Source organism: Pleurodeles waltl, chromosome 6 (assembly GCF_031143425.1).
Source record: "Pleurodeles waltl isolate 20211129_DDA chromosome 6, aPleWal1.hap1.20221129, whole genome shotgun sequence".
Lineage (NCBI taxonomy): Eukaryota > Metazoa > Chordata > Amphibia > Caudata > Salamandridae > Pleurodeles > Pleurodeles waltl.
The window spans coordinates 887455071-887478634 of NC_090445.1; the positions used below are offsets into that span (position 1 = coordinate 887455071).

General features: G+C 42.0%; 1 protein-coding gene across 2 annotated transcripts in view; it reads left to right on the forward strand.

Moving 5' to 3' along the window:
- Positions 1–23564, forward strand: part of EDRF1 (erythroid differentiation regulatory factor 1) — a 403030-nt gene that overhangs the window by 107705 nt on the left and 271761 nt on the right. The window contains exons 7-9 of one of the 2 annotated variants that reach the window (XM_069239693.1): positions 1495–1596; positions 1850–1971; positions 22652–22763. In XM_069239693.1, the coding sequence (XP_069095794.1) occupies positions 1495–1596; positions 1850–1971; positions 22652–22763 (336 nt within the window). The remainder of the gene's footprint in view (positions 1–1494; positions 1597–1849; positions 1972–22651; positions 22764–23564) is intronic. The other variant, XM_069239694.1, reaches the window with a different exon arrangement.

Here is a 23564-nt window from a genome sequence, read left to right on the forward strand (position 1 = left end):
ACTGCTGATTTTACCTTCTGCAAACACCCCACATTGGTCTAAGACAGCCTGGACCAATAATATTCTCAAAGATGTCAAGGACAGAGTGAGGAAACATTGAGGCCTTTGTCTGATAACTTGAGATAGTTGCATTCTAATGAGGGTATACGTACAACAACTCAGTTGAAGAAGTCAAAGGAACAGCAGCCCTGCTTATGAGGCAACAATAATTACAGAATTCGCTCCCATGTGAACCTGTGCATGTTCTGGAGGTGACCACTAAAGCTGTTAAATGCAGTCCGAAAAGTCTACAGTTGCAGGTCATTAAGGACCCCTGCCTTGCCACCCTGCATTAAGAAAAGAAAGCAATCACTGAATTGTTAACCTAACTAGACGTCACATGGTTTCTTGAAGTGATTGCTGGGCATCAGGTACATCTCTAAATAAGGAACATGTGCTTAGATGCATACATACTAGAGAATGTTTTCCCAGCCATCAAAGGTATTTTTGGTTATCTTGTTTCACCATAATCATACGTTATTCAGTAGAACTCCAATACAGTGAACAAGGATAAAGTAATTCTGATACATTGCTACTCACTTTCAAAATGTTGACAGCTTATAAATAGAAAAGATATAATTTCACCACCAGTGCCATGTGGGAACTAAATTGTGGGTCATAATGTCCATGAAATTATGTCACACATTCTTGATGAAAATACTGAATCACCAATCTAAATAAACCTGACACTTTAAATAAGACAGGTAGTTAGCATGTCTACCATGGTTATGGGCTTTACAAATGTAGGGCCTCTTTAGTAGGTAGTGGGAAGGAGCAGAGGTTTTAGAGCAATAGTATCTGTTGATCAAGCAGCTAAACGTCTTGGGCAGCGGGTGAGGATTAAAAGCAAAAACTCCTTGGGTGGTGGTCGGTAAGTGATAGAGGGGACAAGGGTCAGTGACTGGTGGGCACAAAAGATGTCTAGAATCTATGTTGTAGAATCCTCTGAGTAGCTATATGAATTAGGTAGCATGTCACAGTGGATAATGTTTATTTTTGTATCTTAAAAATGAATAAAATACATTTCAAAAAGTGCAATTGTTCTATGAATACTGTTATTTGAAATCATATAGTTAAGAACAAAATGTTGGAAATAAATGAACTAACAGCCTTGTTAACATTGTGCCTTCTATAGCTTGCCAACATATTAAAATTAAATGTATGTAGAGCTGCCAATTTCGTTTGATTGTTGAAATACGTGTATGTAATAATTTATCAGCTGCTCGTAATAGTCTGCATCTGCATGTTTCTCTACTCCGCTTTGCCTGTTTACTGTTATTTAAATGTCTATAATAATCAAACCATTGAAATAAGAGTTTTCTTTAAAACAGCTACATATGTGGAGTCAGTAGTGTATTTTATGTGATTGCTGTTTTCGGCATGTGTACAGTTTTAATCTGGATGCCTGATAAAACAGCACCAGAATCACTCGTTATGTGCTTGAACTTTTCACAGGAAAGTGTGACTCTTGAGCCCTTATGTGCATGGGGGCAAGTGTCCTCTGCTCCCAAAGAACAAAACGTTACTCCTTTGTTTAGTGACGGGGAAAACAGTCAGGTATGCTTTTTGTGGCGTCTTGATCTGAAGCCAATTATCCCCAATGTATCTGATCATTTTTAATTGCACTCCAAATTGGCATTGTTGGAAAATAAGTCATCTCTAGCAGTAGCTTCTCATAGCATCTGTCAGTTTGTGTTCAGCATTGATTAAATATAATTTTCATGTTTTTGTTTTTTCTTTGCTTATTTTCTGCATTATCATCTGATACTACTTATTATTAAGCACTAATTATGTTTTTATTTTCATTAAGGGTCTTAAAAATGACTTTTTGCGTAATATTCTTTGGACTTTTGAAGATATTCACATGTTGGTAGGATCGAATATGCCCATTTTTGGAGGTGGAAGATACCCTGCTGTTAGTTTACGTCTAAGGTGGGATTTTTTAAACTTTTCTGCAATATGTGAACTCACTTCTTAGTTGTATGCAGTGACCTTGCCTCATTTCCGATTTTAAAACTTTGCCTTTTTTTTTTTGGTACTGATCACAGCCCAGGGCTGGAGGACTGACAGATCTGGTTATGAACCATAAAATGCAAAGTAGTTTGCAAAGGACCTTACAATTAAATTAAATGTATACCTATGCCCTTTCTGCTTCCTGATAATGTATATTTTCCATTCATCTGGGAGGGTATTCTATGTGTTCATGCGTTAGAGGAACGGTGACTGAATTTTTGACCTTCATCATCATTGTGTTTTATGCTTCCATTATGTTTAACGCAGTTTTTATTTATTTGCTTTAAATGTTTCAAATATTCTTCTTCTAATGTGCAAGGGCAGAAGATTTCTTCTAACAACGCTGCAGAATTTCTGGAAAATGTGCAAAATAGTTTTAAAAATGTAGCTCTTTTTATTTACTAGTTCTATAATTTGAGACCAAACAGTAGCTTGGATCTCCTATCCTTTAAGCAGAAATGTAAAAATATAAACAATTTGTCCATGTGGCTCTCAGGAGACAGTAGATGAAAAGGATGTGCATTGTGTAAGCACTCACTGGAGACACAAGTAAATTAAGCATTACAGTTTATTTCATTGAGGGTGTTTTCGTGAGGCTAATAGACAGAGCAGCAGTTAACATAGTACTAGAGCTACATATCTTTGCCTGTTGATGAACTTTTACAAAATGCTGTAGCTAAAGACACATGCAGATAAGAAGTGCATGGAAATGTGAGCATCACATGGGAAGAGGAAGTAAAAGGAGGAAATTAACTTGGACAACTAATGCTGGCTAAGGATTAGGAGATGTAATGGTAAAACAAAACAAATCCCACTTCTTCCTGAAATAGAAGCATTGCACAAAAACTTTAATCAAACTTGCGGTGCAGATCTCTAAACATTGTATTATGATCATAGGGTCTCGTCTTAATATGATTTAAAAAGTACGGAGTCTTGAGCTGTATGAAAAATGCTACCTTCAAAGTAGATTCCTGCTTACATTGCACGCTGTTCATTTACCATACAAAATGACCAATTGGTTTTTCCACTCATAGATGTTTTGCTGTGCTTCTCTGTAGATTCACTTTCTACCATTTTAGTTCATGAGAGCATAAGTCATGAAAATGTCTGTGAGTATCCTTTTTCATGACTTCTGGAAAACCAGAACTGATGAGCTGTAGCACTCTTTAACTCAATGTGCTTAAATTTATTTGCCTCACATAGTCCTCGATAATCATTAGATAGTGAGGTTAAGTGTTTAGCTTTTGAGATTGCTGTTTCCTTCTTCTGAGCGAAACATGTTACTTTTTTACCTTCACCAAAACCATAACTGAAGCATGAGGTATGTAAACGTGTCATCTCTCAGCTACTCACAAAACTAATGGTTATTTGCAGTGCATGCATTATATAGTTTCTGTTTTCTTTCCCACCTCTTTCCCATACTTTTGCAGCACTTGAAGAAAATGGTCTATCTCTGTCTTCTAGATATATCAAAAATGGTTTAGTATGCACAGTTTCCCTGGCACTCCTAATCCTGGACCCTCCTTCAAAAGACAAGGAAACCCATTTCCCTTAGTGTTTCTGCATCTAAGCATGAATTTGGTGTCAGTTGTGAGCGCTAGTAATTCTCTCCCCACCAAAGGAGTCAAGAGGGGTTGAGGTCAGTTATTTCTTTCACACAAAAGTGCCTGATTTAATAATCCTGGTGTTTTTGGTAAAGAGCATATAGGTTAAAATAGGGTTTCCTCTCTCAGGAAATGTATTTCTAGATTCTCATGAGACACAGAAACAGAGGGTGCCTATTCGGAGAAACATAGAGTCCATTAAAAAAAATCATTTTGGCCCAGTACATCCGTAAAGGAAAAGCATCTCAAAAGACTAAGCTTCATATTTGACAAATAATTTATCTGACTATGGGTAAGTTACACCGGTGTTACTGCTGATTTCCATGAGTATTTCTTACTTAACAGGTAGGATGTTGGGATTCAGCACAGAAGCATTCTTAGAAGTTCATACCTATGTGATCAAAAAAGTTTTTTTTTTTTTTTTTTTAAAGGAAGCAGGACATTACAGCCATTGAGAATTTAAGCAATAGTCTGTGTCCCATCATAGGATACAGCAGGTAGTACACAGTTGTTATTTTGGATTTAGCTCCAGAGGGTAGCTCTGATCCAGTTCTGTAATAAAGAAGAGAATGTCATTGGCTAAGAGCGCGGGTTTGTAAGCAGATGGTCTTACTTTTACTCCCTTGAAAAGTGGGTTATTTATTTTATTTTGTACTAGAGGATCTAGGGTAAAGGCAAATAAATATGGAGACAAGCGACAACCCTGTTGTGTGCCCCTGTACCGGAATATGGGTGAGGACTTCTTTCCATTCATTTTAAGTTTAGTATTGGGATTATTAAACTTTTCCTGTACATAGGGGGTGATGGTTGGGTGTAACTGTTTATGCAAGAGTAGGGCCAGGACCTTTAACTGACCCTATCCATTGCCTTCTCCACGTCCAGCAAAAGAAGGAGCATTTTACGAATTTTAGTGTAAATTTCTACATTGATGTAAGAATCGTTTCTGACTCCTCCACAGTATTCATTCAAACTGTGATTAAAAACATTGCCTAAAAGTTCACTTTACAGATCTTTGAACTGTTTATAAAATGTAGCTGCGTAGCCATCCTGACAAAGCTCTTTGTTACTGTGGAGGTCGGATATAGCTCTCTGGATTTTCACAGGTGTTACGCATTCGTTATGCGCCTCAATAGCTCTGTGTTGAAAGTGAGATACCCTGAAATTTCTTAGTCATTCTCTAATTGTTCTAGGAATTCTTCCCCTGTACGGGTTTGAGTCAAAGGTGTGAAAGTTTGGGACAATTTATTTTGGGATGTTACCAGTTTCCAAGAGGGGTCCAGGATCTGTTGCTCCATGCCATTTGTGTATTTAGTTAATAGACTGAAAGACAGTTAGCCTTATCTCCCGTAGCAATATATCACTCGTTTGTTTGTAACATTTTGCGAGTGTTTCACTGAGAAACACGTGTTCAGTGTGGTTCCAGCCTGTTGGAGTTTCTTGTATGTGCGCCTAGAGCCTGTACGTTCGTGTTGAGCTTAAGATCTTCACTTCTGTCCCATTGCCAAATTCTTCGCCCTACTGAGGCGAAAAAGGTGGTTTTGTGGGAAATTAGTGCACCTCTTATCACCCGTTTGGCTGCATTCCACAACATTTTCTATCATAGCTCATCTTCAGTATTTTATTGGAAATAGTGCTTTGTTGTCTCCCTGATTGAATGATGAATCATCAGATCCTTAAAGGCCTCTCATTCATGCACCAATGCCTGATAAAGGCGAGTGTTTGAAATGGATTGACTGCATATTATAGATACAGCGGTGTGGTTTGAGAGGATCTGCATCCCGTTGTTGTACTCCAGAACAGGTGAATATGTTCTTGTTCAATGAATAGACAGTCCGTTCTAGAGAATGTTCTCTGGACATTAAAGTAAAACATTTACATTCTATCGCTCAGGTATGAATGTTACTACACATCTGTCAGAGTAAGTTGTGCCAGGCCCTGTTTTAGTAAGGGTCTCGGTTCAACATGTTTGCCCATTGGTCTTGACTTGTCTTCCCCCTTGCAATGTAGTATTAAGATCCCCACTCTTATTCAGAAAACACTGAGCGTATATGGATATGTTAGTCAACGGGGTCAAAAAGAAAGCCTCTTAATGGTTGTTTGGTGCATAGATGTTAGTCCCAGTGATCTAGGTTTGTGTTGGTGTCTCTCTAACAATAGTGAATCTCCTATGCCTTCCTTGCACAATATTAATTGCATTGAACGAAGCCCCCCTTCTGTATAGCATTGAAACCCCTTTTGTTTTTGAGACTGCTGAGGAGTGTAATTCGGTATGTTAAAGAGGTTACTGTGGACAACATATATCTTGTTTCAGGAGCTAGGATTCCTGAAGGAAGGCTATTGTTTTTTTATTGATTGTAAAACATATACAACAACTTGGTCCCAGGTCCAATTGCAAAAACGCATACATCAACAAATCAGCATGGTACGAAAGGAAATATAGCATGTATATTGTTCAAACAGATTTTAACACCCCCACCCTCCACTTTCCCCAGAGCCAGACAACTCATGATAGGAGTTGCAGCAAAACAGTTAATGTCCATGAATAGTTTCTCCTTCAGGAAGTTACAATTAGTCTGTAGGTTCTGATAATTGTTCCAAATGATCACTGGACTCTAAACGAGCTACATATTGCCTGAGTGGACACCATACATCTGGTGGGTTTTGATGCTTGTGGTAAAGTCTCTGCATACAGCTCAGCAATATTTTCCAGACATAATCATGTCTTTCAGACAGAACTTAAATTGGAGTATGCCTTTGCCGGCCTGCCGATGCCATTGCCACTCTGCGACGACCCAGTAGTAACCATCACAAGGTGCTTCCTATAATGTTTAGGGGCCTCCCTCACATAATCTGTCAGTGCCATCATCGGGGTGACTGCCATCAATGCGTCCACCATGATCTTCATGGCCCGCAGTACCTAAATGGAGTAATTGCTTTAATTGGCCCAAGCTAAATTCAAGAAGTCCACTGGTGGCAGTTGGGGTCTACCGAGAGGCCATGCCTAACCATACTATCAGGGGAATGGCACTCCTGATGTGCCTATTTGTAATGTAACAACTCAGGCTTCCCATTAGAAGAGATCTCTTTGGTCTGTGTGCAGCAAGATGCTCACTGTTTTGTCTGTGATTTCTACTCCCAAATCTGTTGACAACTGCAGTCGGGGCTTTTACTCTGGTTGCCACCTCTGGCGCAGCATTAGGAGTATTCCTGTGTTGGGTCATTGTGAGCGTATGAATAATGTGTAGTGTCCGCATACACTGCATAGTGAGCTTAAATACCTTCCAACTCTGCGAGTCGCACCAGGGACCACCCTGCAGATTCCACCATGTTGATCTCCCTGTCCGCGTGTCTGGTTCTCCCAGACAACACAGATTGTGGAGTGGTTTGGTCCGCTAGACCACTTAAGGTCTGCTTGGTGAGCTCTCCGAATATTATGTATCCAGTGATGTGCACATTGAGCTTACGCTACCAGATAATTCAGTTTGAAATTTGGAACACAGAAGCCCCACTAGTCATATGGGGTCTGTAGCCTCAGGCAGCTGATACAACGTTGCTTCCCTGCCCACGCCAGGGTAATCCTAAAAGATCTTAGTTGAGTGAAACATTCTGTGCAACAGAATGGTAATATTTTGGAATAGGTATAACAATTCTGGAAGTAATACAATTTTCATAGGAGCGATTCTACCAGCCACCAACAGGGGGAATCAAATCCATTTCTGTTTTATGTCTTCAAACCCTGACATACTTGCTCCATTGTGTGCCTTATTATAGTATTTACTTCTGTATGGAACAATATCCCTAACTATTGTACCGGATTTGTTGTCCACCATAGCAGATATTTGAGCTCCTGCTGCACAGTAGCTGCTTTGAGATTCATCATGATAGATTTACTCCAGTTGATTTGGAACCCTATCACCGTTAGGTTATAATGTCCCTAATGATCGAACATAGGTTGGAGTCTGGCCTTTTGATTAGTAGCAAAATGTCATTGCATACATCAATAACAGGATGTTCCGCTAGCCGAATCTAATCCATCTGTGGTAATGTCTGTCTCGAAGGAAACACGTCAGCTGGTCCATCACAATAGCATATAGGAGTGGATTGAGTGGGCAACCCTGCTGCATTCCTTTTCTTATGTCTAATAGGGCTGAGAGCAAACCATTGACCTTTTATTGTTGCTTTGGGAGCTTAGTTAATCAGCTTAATCCATTGTAGGAAGGCCTTTCCCACCCCCTTCCTCTCCTAAACCACAAAGAGAAATGGCCAGGCTATGGAGTCAAATGGCGTTTCAACATCTAGGAATACCAGTACCACCTGCAGATTGCGATCTAAATGATGCGTAACCGTGAAAAGTGTATGCAGGTTGCCTGCCGTGGAGCGGGCAACAACTGCAGCAATCTGTTGGCTAATATTTTTGTTAGTATTTTCCCGTCTACATTGATTGGTGACAGGGGGTGATATAAGCTACAACTATCTGCTGGCATTCCCGGTATTAAACGCGTTACCATTATGGGCTGATCCACTGTGGCCAGGAGGTTTCCACTCTGGAAGGCCTCCTCATACACCTCCATGAGTATCAGGATCAGTTAAGGAAGGTTATTGTTATTTCATGTGCATCTAGCCACTTCAAAAGCATTCTGCATTTAAGTGGCAATTTCAGGCCCTGGGTATTAATAGTAGCGACCTTCAGACGAGGCAATGTGTGGGCCAAGTATTACGCTTGTTGTATACCACTCCCCTCCCCCTGTTCGTTCAACCCAACATTAAATGGAGGCTTCCTGTATACTCTATAAAGATGTTGGACACTATTTGCTTTTAGCTACACTGTGTATCTGAATGTTGAGTAAGGGTAATATTAAACTTGGGACAGACGTATCTGGAATAGCAGATAAAATTAAGTGCAAGCAGTAGCCAATTCAGATGGTGCCCTGAAGCACGAATAGTATGTGAAATGAAGAAAAGCATTTCTGTAATAATAGAGATGGCTAGCGGATCCCGGATCTCATCAGTGTATCCGTAGACTCTCATAACAACCAATAAAAGAACATAATGTAATAACATCAGCAGGAGAATACCCAACAGATTCTGGGTTTAGTCAGTGTGAGCCACACTTGTTGTTCCATATCTTGATTCTTGGCAGAGTTATCTAGCTTCAGATTTGTCCTTGCTTGTCCTCTGCTACTTCCGTTGACCCTAGTCAGACCTTGAACGTCCTGTGTGCTGCCCCTGCTCGTCTGGTCAACCTAATATTTTTTGAGCTTCTTGTTTAGTATTGATAGTGTGTTGTTCACCTTGGTGTGAAAACCAGAGGGAAGTCTAATCAATCTGCAACATTTAAAACTGTCTCCTTCTAATTGGGTGTTATTCAGACGTCTCGCTCCAGTGGCTATGTCTTTTAGTATGTAAAAGTGAAAGTGAGCCAGGAAATCCAGCGGGCAATATCTTTGACACTGAAATGCCAGATAAACTCCAGGAGTCGGGTCCAATATTATTTCACTGTCTTTAGGCATGGTGAGAATGGACCGAAAACGTTTCTGGGCATGATCAAACAAGTTTTCATTAGAGACCAATGTGGCAGTTCTTTCGATCCATAGATTATTGCGACTTGAATGATTTTCTCAACGTCTATCTTTTTCTTCATTTCCTTTTGAGCTTTCTTTCAGGAAGGAAATCCTTTCCTGCATCTCATCCTGCTTGTGAGAACATTCGATTCAGTTTGATTCTAAGTAGTCCACTCTGGTTTCAGCATTTTGTAGATGGTGGTTGAGGTGTGAGAGAGACTTGGAAACATTCTGGCAGAAGCAAGTTATATCTTTAAGTAGTTTGTGGATGAGCAGTAGGGTGTCATACTTAGTAGAGGAGATTACAAATCCCCCTTAATCATTGCCTGAGTTGACAGGGGATCTGAAGGACCATTAGGCTGCTTGTCCAAGGTAGCAGGGGCAAAAGCGTCTTTTATTGATGGGTTCTTGGGGTTTATGTTCTTGTTTGCTATTGTTCACTACAATAAAGATAGTCTTCTAGGTATGGGTCAGCTCTGTGAGCATTGTAAATAATAAATGACCGGCATGTAGTTACTTGCTAAGCACTGAGCAAGAACTACATAGGCCTGTTATATAATGGTCTATCTTGTGCCACATCAGATCCCCAATGTCGTATTTAAGTTTAGCATCTGGACCCCTCCTCAGCGAAGACCCTAGCAAGTTCATTAAAAAAGGTGTTTACTTGCAGTGCAGTCTCAGTCAAGACGTTCAATATCCACATGTTCTGTAATTTAACCCCATCGGCTTAAAGGCTACATCAGTGCTGACAGCTGCAACATTTAACAGGCTTTGGCAGATATGTAAGTGTAGGTTTATCTTCTACTGGTTTCTGCTATTGGTTTTCTCCCAGGGCAGTGTGGCAGAGTGTTTTGGACTATCCCCACCTAGACTTCAGTCTGTGCCGCGTCGCCCCAGTTTGAAATGGCAGACGGAGCCCAAAGGCTCCTGCGGCACAGCACAAGCTGGGTGCTCCCTCCTAGGAGCTCAGCAGAGAAGCATAGAATCGAGCAATTGGACTTGACTTGAGCAATTTAATTTGTTTATAATAGGGCGATCATCTTTAGAAAATAAGTGCTAGGCTCCAGGTGGCAGAGGACCTCACACATAAATGGCCACTCCAAAGCATCAAATGCTTTTTCAGCATCAACAAGTACAGCTGTGGTGGCAGTTGCATGTCAGCGCAGTGCAAAATGGTCATCAAAGTGTGAAGGTTAAAGACAGTGGACCTCTTCGGGATGAAACCTGACTGGGTTTGTAGCAGCAAGAACTGCTCAAGCGGTTGCAAGCGCTGAGCTACGATCTTTGCGATGATTTCGTGGTTTGTATTTAGAAAAGCTAGTAACCTATAAGAGGCGCATGAGGACAAATCTCTGCCAGGCTTCAGCAGCACAGTAATCATAGGTTCCCACATTGTCCTCACACAGACAGATTCAGTTTTCCATCTTTAATTCCCTCGTTGTGCATGCTTTCCACTTTGCTGTGTACTTCAAGATGGTTTTAGTAGAAAGTGTATTAAGTATATTATAAATGGTTGCAACTACCCACTCTCTTCCTGTAAAGGTAACCCACTCTGTCTCAAAGCACATTTTCTCTTTGGCTGTAGATGTTTCCACAGGCGGGTGCATATCCCAGTGTCTAATTGTTGATTGAAAAACCTTTCTTTTCATCTACTCTAATTTGTGTTTCACATTGCTCAAATTATTTAATACTCTGTTCATTGCCCATGTCTACCACAGTGTGACAGTCACTTTCCTTCACAAGTCTCTACTCACCAGGAGAAGTTAAGGGTTAAAACGTATAGGTTGTCAAGAGGGATGGAAAATAACTGGGGGCAATTTTAACAACAGTTGTATCCCAGACATCCATAATTGTATTTTTCATTTGATTGGATAAATGTTGTGTGGTTTGGGCAAGCACAATATGTCCCATAGTTCCTTGCCACAGTCAGCTTATCTATACATGCCTAGTTCTTGCATGGTTCCATGTGCTCCATTCACCCCAGATTCACCTATACTTCTGTTGTGGTGAAGAGCCTTAAGCAAAGAGACTGCCAGCCTTGGCAGGGCATCCTGTCCTACAAACGTCAGCAAGTCCTTCTGGATTTTTTTTACCAGTAGGTTCTTTTCAATTGGTACGTTAAAGGTTTCACAAAATGTATATTATGTGAGGTACTATATATATTTTAATTTCTGCTGTTCAGGCCGCACCAAGACACATAGGTGTTTCTATTTCGACAATTCAGATTTGACAGTCTTCAGTAGACATGTTGGCACCATTAATCTTTCCCATCCTGGGAAATAAATATATTCCCAAACGTTTTACGCAGTGTTTCAGTGTTCGAATGCGAGGGCCTCGTTTTTCACCTGTTCTACATCTACTTCACTTATGTTAAGAAACATTTTATGTTCGATGGCATCTGTCGCTGTAGATACACATGTTGTGCATAGCCCGCCATCTGGTGTTGGGTCGGAGTGTTACAAGTTGTTTTTCTTCGAAGAAGTCTTTCGAGTCACGGGACTGAGGGACTCCTCCTCTTTGTCTCCATTGCGCATGGGCGTCGACTCCATCTTCGATTGTTTTCTTTCCGCCATCGGGTTCGGACGTGTTCCTTTCGCTCCGGGTTTCGGAACAGAAAGTTAGCTCAAAATCGGAAAATTACGTCGGTTTTGTTGCGTTCGGGGTCGGGTTAGATAGCATCGACATCGAATCGAAATGATAACATCTCCGTTGACCTTCGGGGTAGTTTTCGATCCACCGTCGGGGCCTGGTCGGCCCGACCGCTTGTGACATCGACGCTGATGGAACGGACCCCGTTCCGATTCTGTCCTAAATGCCACAACAAATACCCATATACAGACCAACATTCGGTCTGTAACCTGTGCCTGTCGCCCGAGCACAGGGAAGAAACTTGTGAGGCCTGTCGTGCGTTCCGGTCCCGAAAAACGCTCCGTGACCGACGAGCCAGAAGACTGCAAATGGCGTCCACGCCGACAGGACACCGAGAATTCGAGGAACAAGAAGAAGCAGAAGCCTTCTCGATCCATGAATCGGACTCGGACGAATTAGACGACCATGAAACAGTGAGTAAGACGTCTAAAAATAGCACACAAGAAAACTGACAAGGCCCAGGGGACGCCACTGCCATCAGGCCATGGCTCAACCCATAAAATCGGTGACCGACCATCGGCACCGAAGAAGGCCGAAATAGTGCCGAGATCGTCCGACTCGGGTCGAGACACAGGCACCCAGCCATCTCGGGACCGAGATAGTGCTGCCGACAAAGATCGCCGCCGAGATAGCGGAGCCGAAGCTGCTCGACGCAGAGACAGCGGCACCGAGGAGGATCGACGCCGAGAGGGTTCGGCTCCGAAAAAGAGAAAAGTCGCCTCGGAGCCGAAAAAGAGCGTGGACATAGTTTCGGTGCCAAAACGACCCGCAACCGAGCCAACTACCGGTTCCTATTCAGAGGAACAATCACTGTCCTCTCAAATGCGAACGCATAGATTCAAGGAGGAATTACAATCCACCGAGGTGGACCACACTCAAAAACTGATTTTTATACAGAGTGGAACAGGGAAAATAAGCACCCTTCCCCCTATTAGGAGGAAGAGGAGACTTGAATTCCAACAAGAACAAGCACCACAAACAAAACTGGTGAAGAAGGTAACTCCGCCACCCTCTCCTCCACCTGTAGTTCACATTTCACCGGCACAGACTCCGTCACATTCACCGGCTCACACCACCTTAAGCCAAGGTGACCAGGACCAAGATGCTTGGGACTTATACGACGCCCCAGTGTCGGACAACAGTCCAGAGGCGTATCCTACAAAGCCCTCACCACCAGAAGACAGCACAGCATATTCACAAGTGGTGGCTAGAGCAGCAGAGTTCCACAACGTGTCTCTATACTCGGAGCCTGTCGAGGATGACTTCCTCTTCAACACCCTCTCTTCCACACATAGCACCTACCAAAGCCTGCCTATGCTCCCAGGAATGCTAAGGCACGCAAAGGACATATTCAAAGAGCCTATAAAGAGTAGGGCAATAACACTGAGGGTGGAAAAGAAATATAAAGCACCTCCCACAGACCCAGCTTTCATCACCTCACAACTGCCACCAGATTCGGTTGTGGTAGGGGCAGCTCGCAAGAGAGCAAACTCTCACACATCGGGCGATGCACCACCCCCAGATAAGGAGAGCCGCAAGTTCGATGCAGCCGGTAAAAGGGTCGCAGTACAGGCTGCAAACCAGTGGCGCATCGCTAACTCTCAAGCGCTCCTAGCGCGATATGACAGAGCCCACTGGGACGAGATGCAACACCTCATTGAGCATCTACCCACAGAACTACAAAAGAGGGCGAAACAAGTGGTTGAGGAGGGCCAAAACATCTCCAATAACCAGATACGCTCCTCTATGGACGCAGCGGACACAGCAGCAAGAACAATTAACACGGCAGTAACCATACGAAGGCACGCGTGGCTACGAACATCTGGTTTTAAACCAGAGATACAGCAGGCGGTGCTCAATATGCCATTCAATGAGCAACAATTGTTCGGACCTGAAGTGGACACGGCAATTGAGAAGCTAAAAAAGGACACTGACACTGCAAAATCCATGGGCGCGCTCTACTCCCCGCAGAGCAGAGGCACTTTCAACACCTTCCGCAAGACAACCTTTAGAGGGGGGTTTCGGGGTCAAGCCACACAAGCCAGTACCTCACATTCAACACCGTCCACCTACCAGGGACAGTACCAAAGGGGAGGCTTTCGGGGCCAATACAGAGGAGGACAATTCCCTAGAAGCAGGGGAAAATTTCAAAGCCCCAAAACACCTACAACCAAACAGTGACTCACACGTCACTCATCCCCTCCACACAACACCAGTGGGGGGAAGAATAAGTCAGTATTACCAAGCGTGGGAGAAAATAACAACAGACACTTGGGTCTTAGCAATTATCCAACATGGTTATTGCATAGAATTTCTACAAATCCCTCCAAACATACCACCAAAATCACAGAATATATCAAAACAACATTCGGACCTCCTAGAAATAGAAGTTCAAGCATTACTGCAAAAGAACGCAATAGAACTGGTACCAGATACACAAACAAATACAGGGGTTTACTCACTGTACTTTCTAATACCAAAGAAGGACAAAACACTGAGACCAATCCTAGACCTCAGAACACTAAACACATACATCAAATCAGAACACTTTCACATGGTCACGCTACAGGAAGTGTTACCATTGCTAAAGCAACAAGATTACATGACAACCTTAGATCTCAAAGACACGTATTTCCACATACCAATACATCCGTCGCACAGAAAATACCTAAGGTTCGTATTCAAAGGAATACATTACCAATTCAAAGTATTGCCGTTCGGTTTAACAACTGCACCAAGAGTCTTCACAAAATGCCTAGCAGTAGTGGCTGCACACATCAGAAGGCAGCAAATACACGTATTCCCGTATCTAGACGACTGGCTAATCAAGACCGACTCACTGACAAGGTGCTCACACCACACAGATCAGGTCATACAAACCCTCTACAAACTTGGTTTCACCATCAACTATGCGAAATCACACATTCTGCCGTGCAAAGTGCAACAATACCTAGGAGCGACAATAGACACAACGAGGGGAATAGCCACTCCAAGTCCACAAAGGGTTCAAAATTTCCAAAAGATTATACAACGCATGTATCCAACACAAAAAATACAGGCGAAGATGATATTACAACTCCTAGGCATGATGTCCTCATGCATAGCCATTGTCCCGAACGCAAGACTACACATGAGGCCCTTACAACAGTGCCTAGCATCACAATGGTCACAAGCACAGGGTCGCCTTCTAGATCTGGTGTTAATAGACCGCCTAACATACCTCTCGCTTCTATGGTGGAACAATATAAATTTAAACAAAGGGCGGCCTTTCCAAGACCCAGTGCCACAATACGTGATAACAACAGATGCTTCCATGACAGGGTGGGGAGCACACCTCAATCAACACAGCATACAAGGACAATGGGATGTACATCAAACAAAGCTGCATATAAATCACCTCGAACTACTAGCAGTTTTCCAAGCATTAAAAGCATTTCAACCAATCATAACTCACAAATACATTCTTGTCAAAACGGACATGACAACAATGTATTGTCTAAACAAACAGGGGGGGGACACACTCGACACAGCTGTGCCTTCTGGCACAAAAAATATGGCAATGGGCAATTCACAACCACATTCGCCTAATAGCACAGTTTATTCCAGGGATCCAGAATAAACTTGCAGACAATCTCTCTCGAGATCACCAACAGGTCCACGAATGGGAAATTCACCCCCAAATTGTAAACACTTACTTCAAACGTTGGGGAACACCTCAAATAGACTTATTTGCAACAAAAGAGAACGCAAAATGCCAAAACTTCGCATCCAGATACCCACACAGGCAGTCTCAAGGCAATGCCCTATGGATGAACTGGTCAGGGATATTTGCGTACGCTTTTCCCCCTCTCCCTCTCCTTCCATATCTAGTAAACAAATTGAGTCAAAACAAACTCAAACTCATACTGATAGCACCAACATGGGCAAGGCAACCATGGTACACAACACTGCTAGACCTATCAGTAGTACCCCACGTCAAGTTGCCCAACATGCCAGATCTGTTAACACAACACAAACAACAGATCAGGCATCCAAACCCAGCATCGCTGAATCTAGCAATCTGGCTCCTGAAATCCTAGAATTCGGACACTTAAACCTCACACAAGAATGTATGGAAGTCATAAAGCAAGCTAGAAGACCATCCACTAGACACTGCTATGCAAGCAAATGGAAAAGGTTTGTTTGCTACTGCCATCATAATCAAATTCAACCATTACACGCATCTCCAAAGGATGTAGTGGGTTACTTACTACACTTACAAAAATCAAACCTGGCCTTCTCTTCCATTAAAATACACCTCGCAGCAATATCTGCATACCTGCAGATTACCCATTCAACTTCACTATTTAGGATACCTGTCATTAAAGCGTTTATGGAAGGCCTCAAAAGAATTATACCACCAAGGACACCACCCGTTCCTTCATGGAACCTCAACATCGTCTTAACAAGACTCATGGGTCCATCCTTTGAACCTATGCATTCTTGCGAAATACAATTCCTAACCTGGAAAGTTGCATTTCTCATCGCCATCACATCTCTAAGAAGAGTAAGTGAAATTCAGGCGTTTACAATACAAGAACCTTTTATCCAACTACACAAAAATAAAGTAGTCCTAAGGACCAATCCTAAATTTTTGCCAAAGGTTATTTCACCGTTCCACCTAAATCAAACGGTAGAGCTACCAGTGTTCTTCCCACAGCCAGATTCCATAGCTGAAAGGGCACTACATATATTAGACGTCAAAAGGGCACTAATGTACTACATCGACAGAACTAAAAACATCAGAAAAACTAAACAACTGTTTATTGCATTTCAAAAACCTCACGCAGGAAACCCAATATCGAAACAGGGTATAGCCAGATGGATAGTTAAGTGCATCCAAATCTGCTACCTTAAAGCAAAAAGACAACTGCCCATTACACCAAGGGCACACTCAACCAGAAAGAAAGGCGCTACCATGGCCTTCCTAGGGAATATTCCAATGCACGAAATATGTAAGGCAGCCACATGGTCTACGCCTCACACATTTACCAAGCACTACTGTGTAGACGTGCTATCCGCACAACAAGCCACAGTAGGTCAAGCCGTACTAAGAACCTTATTTCAGACTACTTCCACTCCTACAGGCTGAGCCACCGCTTTTGGGGAGATAACTGCTTACTAGTCTATGCACAGCGACAGATGCCATCGAACTGAAAATGTCACTTACCCAGTGTACATCTGTTCGTGGCATCAGTCGCTGAAGATTCACATGTGCCCACCCACCTCCCCGGGAGCCTGTAGCCGTTTGGAAGTTAGCTTCAACTTTGTACATTTGTAAATATATTAAAACTTAAATAGGTACATACTTATTCACTCCATTGCATGGGCACTATTACTAACAAACAACTCCTACCTCACCCTCTGCGGGGAAAACAATCGAAGATGGAGTCGACGCCAATGCGCAATGGAGACAAAGAGGAGGAGTCCCTCGGTCCTGTGACTCGAAAGACTTCTAAGAAAAACAACTTGTAACACTCCGACCCAACACCAGATGGCGGGCTATGCACAACATGTGAATCTTCAGCGACTGATGCCACGAACAGATGTACACTGGGTAAGTGACATTTTCATTCTACTATCCCAAACACTGAACCATAATCTTTGAAAACCTTTGGAATATAGGCCAAAGGAACTACCAAGGACACCATCTTACTATTATGGTTTTTGCTTCACCGAACCACATATTCTGTAAAAACAGGAGGTTTTCTTTGCTAGCACAAAAACAATTAGGACAACATATTGCTGCCCTGTATCACGGAAAAGGCAAAAGAAATGGGACAATGTACAATGTACCATGCCGTTATCCTCAAGGGGGTGATAACTGGCTGTAACTATTGGTGCATAATTATCACCTAAACTCAACATCTTCATCACCTTTGTCAGAAATAACCTTCTCAACAAATCCAGTCTGATTTACCTGAAAAAGCAGCAAACTTCCAAATCGTTGACTAGGGTATATATGTGTAATATATGCATATTTATAGTGACATAATTTACCTTTGTGAAGGACATAACAGTCAATCTTTCTCCTGTTTAGGTATGACCACTCTGTCCTCTCGGGACATCAAAGGTTTAATGCTTGCAGCATTTGAGACAAAACTTAGTTCTAAAGCAGAATTGTAGACACATTGATATTGTAGCCTACATGAGAACAAGCTCATGGCCTCCCCCTCTGAGCTAGTTTTACCTGTTAGTCTCAAGAATGCCACTTTTTAACCTCTTGTGGTACGCAACAAAGTGTGAGAACTTGTTTTCTAAGTTTCTGATAAGAGAAAAGGTCATGTGCAACATCGGGACCAAATACTACAAATTCTGATATGGTTCAGAGTCCCTCTTACGGGACTTCTATCTACCTCACCATTGAGCGATTTGACCTCTTTCTTTAAAGGCTTGGCACACTTGGGAATCACTTTCTGACTCCTGTATTTGTACCGTTTAGACTGGACCTGAGGCCTTCAATTAAACCGAATTGCTTACCTTTTCATATTCTCTTGCGTCATCTGTAGAGGTCAGGGTGCCCTTTTGTAAAATACCATCAAAGAAAACACTTTTTATTTCAAATGGAAGACCAGATTTCAGTATTAAAACTAGACTCTTTGAATTTGTCACACATTAGTGAGGACTTTAAGCTAGGACGTTGTAACTCACTTAAATGTATATAAAATAAGATGAAGACTAGAAATCTTTTAACCACAAAACAATATGGGCCTGATTTAGGCTTTGTTGGATGTGTACACGATCACAAACTTGACAGATATTCTGTCCGCCTTATTACAAATTCACGGTTCCTCCTGTCAATCCCCAAATTTCAGTCGGTGAAAACGGCCATAAGCAGTCTGCACTGGCAGCTAATTAAACATCGTGTCATCTCCAAGGCTTTATGCACAGCCTATGCAAGGTCTGGGCCCAGACTATTTAAAGATGAAGTTGAGGCCAAGTATACCTGGCAGAACTCTGCGTTCCGGCTCCGCCATGAATCTGATGGTGCCATCCTTTAAACTGTCTCCCTAGGGTTGAAGAAGTTTTTTACGTCCATAGCACTGCACTGGAATCACCTTTCTTATAATCTAAAAACATCTGCATCCCTTTCCAATTTTAGAATGTCGTTGAAAACATGGCTCTTTTCCCAGCAATCTGACAATTGAGTCCTCCTTTTTTCCTTGTACTCATGCAGGGCCAGGACGCCTTCGGGTATTTGTTGCGCTTAATAAAATGCCTCTATCATTCATTCATAAGTTTGTAGGAATATCGGGTCATGTTTATGACAGAGTACCCCATGCTAAACTCTAAATCGGGCCTGGTATTTACATGGAAAGCATGTATTTGTAATATAGAGAAGGTCACTTTATTTCATGTAATTCACTTAAGGTACATGGCTTTTGTATCTGTCATTCAGCCTTTATTAAGAGGACCATTACTTTGTGAGACCTCCCCATTTAATAATGCCAGGTTCTTTATCACATCCAGTTAGGTTTCTTTAATAATACCCTTTGCTCTGAGGTGGGTAGCTGTGGCACAGATCAGGAGTCTTAAAGGTACAGATGTAAAGCATTTAGAAGTACCAAAACAGTCAATAAGTAAGAAACACAATCCCCTAAAAATATGACACCACTGTATAAAAATAGGGATATTTGTATCTTCACATATACACTAAAATGGCAAAAATCTATTGAGGATAACTGAAGATATAATTTTTCAAAGGTAAGTAAATCCTTTGAAGTACAATAAATCTTTGAAATTAGCTTAGCGGGTTCTGAGCCAGTGTGCCAGAACAACTACCATTTTTCTTTTAAACTGGTCACAGTGGGCTGGAGCCATTCACAGTGACCACTTCGGTCTAGGGACACAGTTACCTGTCTGGTCCAGCCACCTGTTATCCACAAGCATCATGGGTTTTCTCTAGCCTCAGTACTCTAGCTCTCACAGTGCAGTAGTGGAGGCCAGCGCTGGTCTAGTCACCACTGGTCATCTCGTCTCCTGCTTACAGCAGCCTCAGTAGATGCTTACAGGTAAGCAAATCTTTTATTTATCGGGACCAAGGTCCACTTCAACTTCATCTACTGTTTCCAAGGTCTTGAGGACACCTCGGGAAGATCAGGGCTGTGTTGCCCCACAGCCTCTTCGGTGTCCAGCAGCGGTCACGCATTATTATATCAACGAGTCCGGTTAAATGGAACAATTAATTTGGTACCTTTTGTGTAGTATCTTGACTTGGCCCGAGTATAAGTTATTACTTACCACGATGGCAAATTGAACTCACTGTTTACCAATGGGGCCCCCAGTCTCGCTATAGTGAAAGCGGTGATTTCGAGTTTTCGCTGTCAGGTCCTGATGAGCAAACGAGAAACATGCCCTTCATTTTTTATATTTAGCACCCTGCCTTGTGGGCTATCCTGACCGTGACATATAAATATTCAGAAGGGGTGGTTGGACTTGGTAAAATTATTTATTTTGCCATATCGAGTTGGCAGTTTAGAAGCTACCCACCTAGGCTGCGATGACAGAACTTGAGCCACGTTTTCATCGTGTCATTGTAGTTAAGTGCTGCATTTCACTATTGACAATTAACTTACAAGCACTAGGGTCCTATAGGTAAGTTAAGTAAACTAGCCGGATATTAGCTATTTACACACAGATTGGAGAGGTCAGAGTGCAAGCTCTGGGGCCTGGACATCACGGCTCCATGCACTACAGAGTCAGAAAAACCAGCAGTAGAAGTTCAAAATGTGTGTGTGGGATGGTGATCATACAGAAAGAGGCCCTTTCGTTCACAGAGGATTAAAAAGGGATCCTCCAGTTTGACAACTGACTCCTTCTTAGGAAGCCTGCTTATTTTTTTCAGTTACTTGGTGGTTATTTTTAAACACCTTTCATGGAATGAATGACTCGTTTGCTAAGGCAGTCACCTGTAGGCGACCACCGAGTGAAATACAAGTGTTATCATTAGACTAACCTTTCACATGTACATTTGGAACAAGATTTCACCATCATCACATCTGGCTTTTGTACCGAACATCTTTTCATCCATCCCAGTTACCTAAGCCATTATGCTATTATCGTCTCAATACTGTAGTTTTTTTACGAAATGGAAATTCATGGAAATGTGCCAGACTGGTATACAGCATATATATGACATACCTATTGATTAACAACAGCTAGTTTGCCAGCACGCCAAGAGCACATTTAGGGAGGGAAGCCTAATACATTGTTGTGTTGCAGCAAGATGTTAATGGAGGAACTGTCCAAAGGGATAATGTGGCCTTTAATGCATACCTTTGCAGAGCCTTCTGTCCAGATTATTTTGTTTACAAAGAAATGGGCATGAAATATTACGAAATGTATACAGATGTATCACATTTCCCTTAGTCTTTTTTCCACAGTGTAATTTTTGTCAGTGATAACATGGGTAATAAACTACAAAACAGGTGCCAGGTGTTGATCCAGGAGGACTGGCAATGTGCCTGATTTTCCGAATGTGCACCTGCATCTTCATACAGCTGTTTTAAAAACAGTTAATTTACATTGTCAGTGGTTATCCAGAAAGTTCAACGTAGACCCCGCCCTTCTAGATCTATTTTTTAGACACCCCCCTACTATGACAGATTTATTTTTCTGTATACCATGTTATTTATCCAGACCACCGATTTTGTGAATGGTTGTATAGTACTGGTCAAAACTACAACAGCTTTAGTCTTCAGGACATTTTATTGGTGTCTGTGGGGTTGGAAGGGAGGCGGTGACAGGAGCAGGGTGGGTGAGGGATCGGGGGGCATTTAAAATTAGGTACATTTTAAGATGGCCTTGTGTCTGGCTGCCCAGTTTTGCCTAAAGTGACCCTGCTGGTGTGGTTGGAGCACTTAGGTGAAATTCCGTGCCTGGTGGACTGCTATTTGTTTTTGTATTTCAGAAACAAGGCTCTTTTGCAGGGGTTTGGTTCTAGAATGCAACAACAGATACAATTGATTTAATTTTCTCTCCTGGGAACGTTCGAAAGGACTTTACATTATTCATGCATTGGTGGCTATGTAGTTGATTGGCCGCCAAGCAAACGGCAACAGAGCCAAATGACACACCACTTTTGAGGATCCGGTGGTTCCTCCACCTCTAAAGGAGGCGATGGAATGGCTAATTTGGTCGTTTTAAGAGACCTCTGTCTATTTACAGCAAGCTTCCTGCTCTGCTGAATGCTACATGAATCCCTGTCACTTCTGCTTCTTGGTTCTAGCTTAAAATGCAACCCAGCTGACCATTCTCACAGGGTAAAAGTGAAAACTGAAAAATCTAGTTAATTTATTCATCACAGAAATAAGTACATCTGAACACAGTGTTTATTCAGAGGACAATTAAGAGGTTCTGATGAACTGCACAGTTGTCATTGCTGGCATTCACTTGGGCAACTTCAAAAACAATTTGAGCTATTCATGATCCATCCGAAACATGATGGGTGTATAGCATGTGATTCTGGTACAAACAATGACCAAAACAACGTTTTACGGGTAAGCAATCTACTCTTCTGTTTATTCAGGGCTTATGTTCTTTCTGCACTCTACGAATGGTAGGTCTATAAACTATTAATACAATTAGCGCCGACATCCTGATACAGGTTTTAATTATTTCCTGTAGTGTGAACCACGCTATCTTTAAGACTAAATGTAAAAGAAAAAATGTGTTTTGAAAATCATCATGAATATGGTTTCTGCTTTTGAGTGGCATAATACCTGCGTGTTTTCTGTTTCTCTGCAGAGATAATAATAAACCAATCAATGTGCTGACTGGTATTGATTATTGGTTGGATAACTTAATATGCAATGTCCCAGAACTTGTAATGTGCTTCCATGTTAATGGCATAGTTCAGGTAAGCGTTACACAGAAAAACACTAACTTGGTATTGTGGGGTGAGTAACAGTGGAGAGCATCGCTAGCAACAGACTGTTGGCACTTTAATCACAAGGCTGGATGTGTGCAGTTAGTAGTTAACAGTTTTCTGTTTTTTTGCAAGCACTTTGCACCCTTTATTCTGAATTCAGGCCACTGTTTTATGTATTAACTGTTGTATTACAGCTGAATGGAATTACCCTGTATGTGTATTTGTGATTAACCTGGTATATGTGTATGTTATGGACACTCCTCTGAAGTTGAACTATTTGTCACATCATATCCTTAAAATCTGATGTTTATGAAGTACTGCAAAACGTCTACAGACTGTCCTTTTTAAATGCCATTGGTATTCTTTTGCATGCAATGGTTTGTGGCCTAGTTTGTTATCAGTTGAAATTGCCACCTTTGATAGTCAAAGGACCATGCTGACGTCTAATGGGGTCATTCAGAGTCTGAGGGGCACCCTACAGGTTAGCGGAGGCTATGGCCCACGCCACACTGTTGGAGCTCCCTACATTTAATTCTCCACCTCTTTCCAAATGGAGCTAATTCCTTGTGTGGAACTAAAAAGGCACTGATCGTTTGACAAGTGGGAACCATGCTTAATGTGCCCACTTTTTTGTTTTTCAGTAACAAACTGCCAAACTGAGATTGTGCCATTGAAAACTAATAATCAGTAGCCCTGAGCAGCTGGATGTTTTTTGATTTCCTTTTTTTCCTGTTGAGCACCTCTCGACTTTGCCTCGCAATCCCAAAAAGGTAAAATGTTCATTTGAAG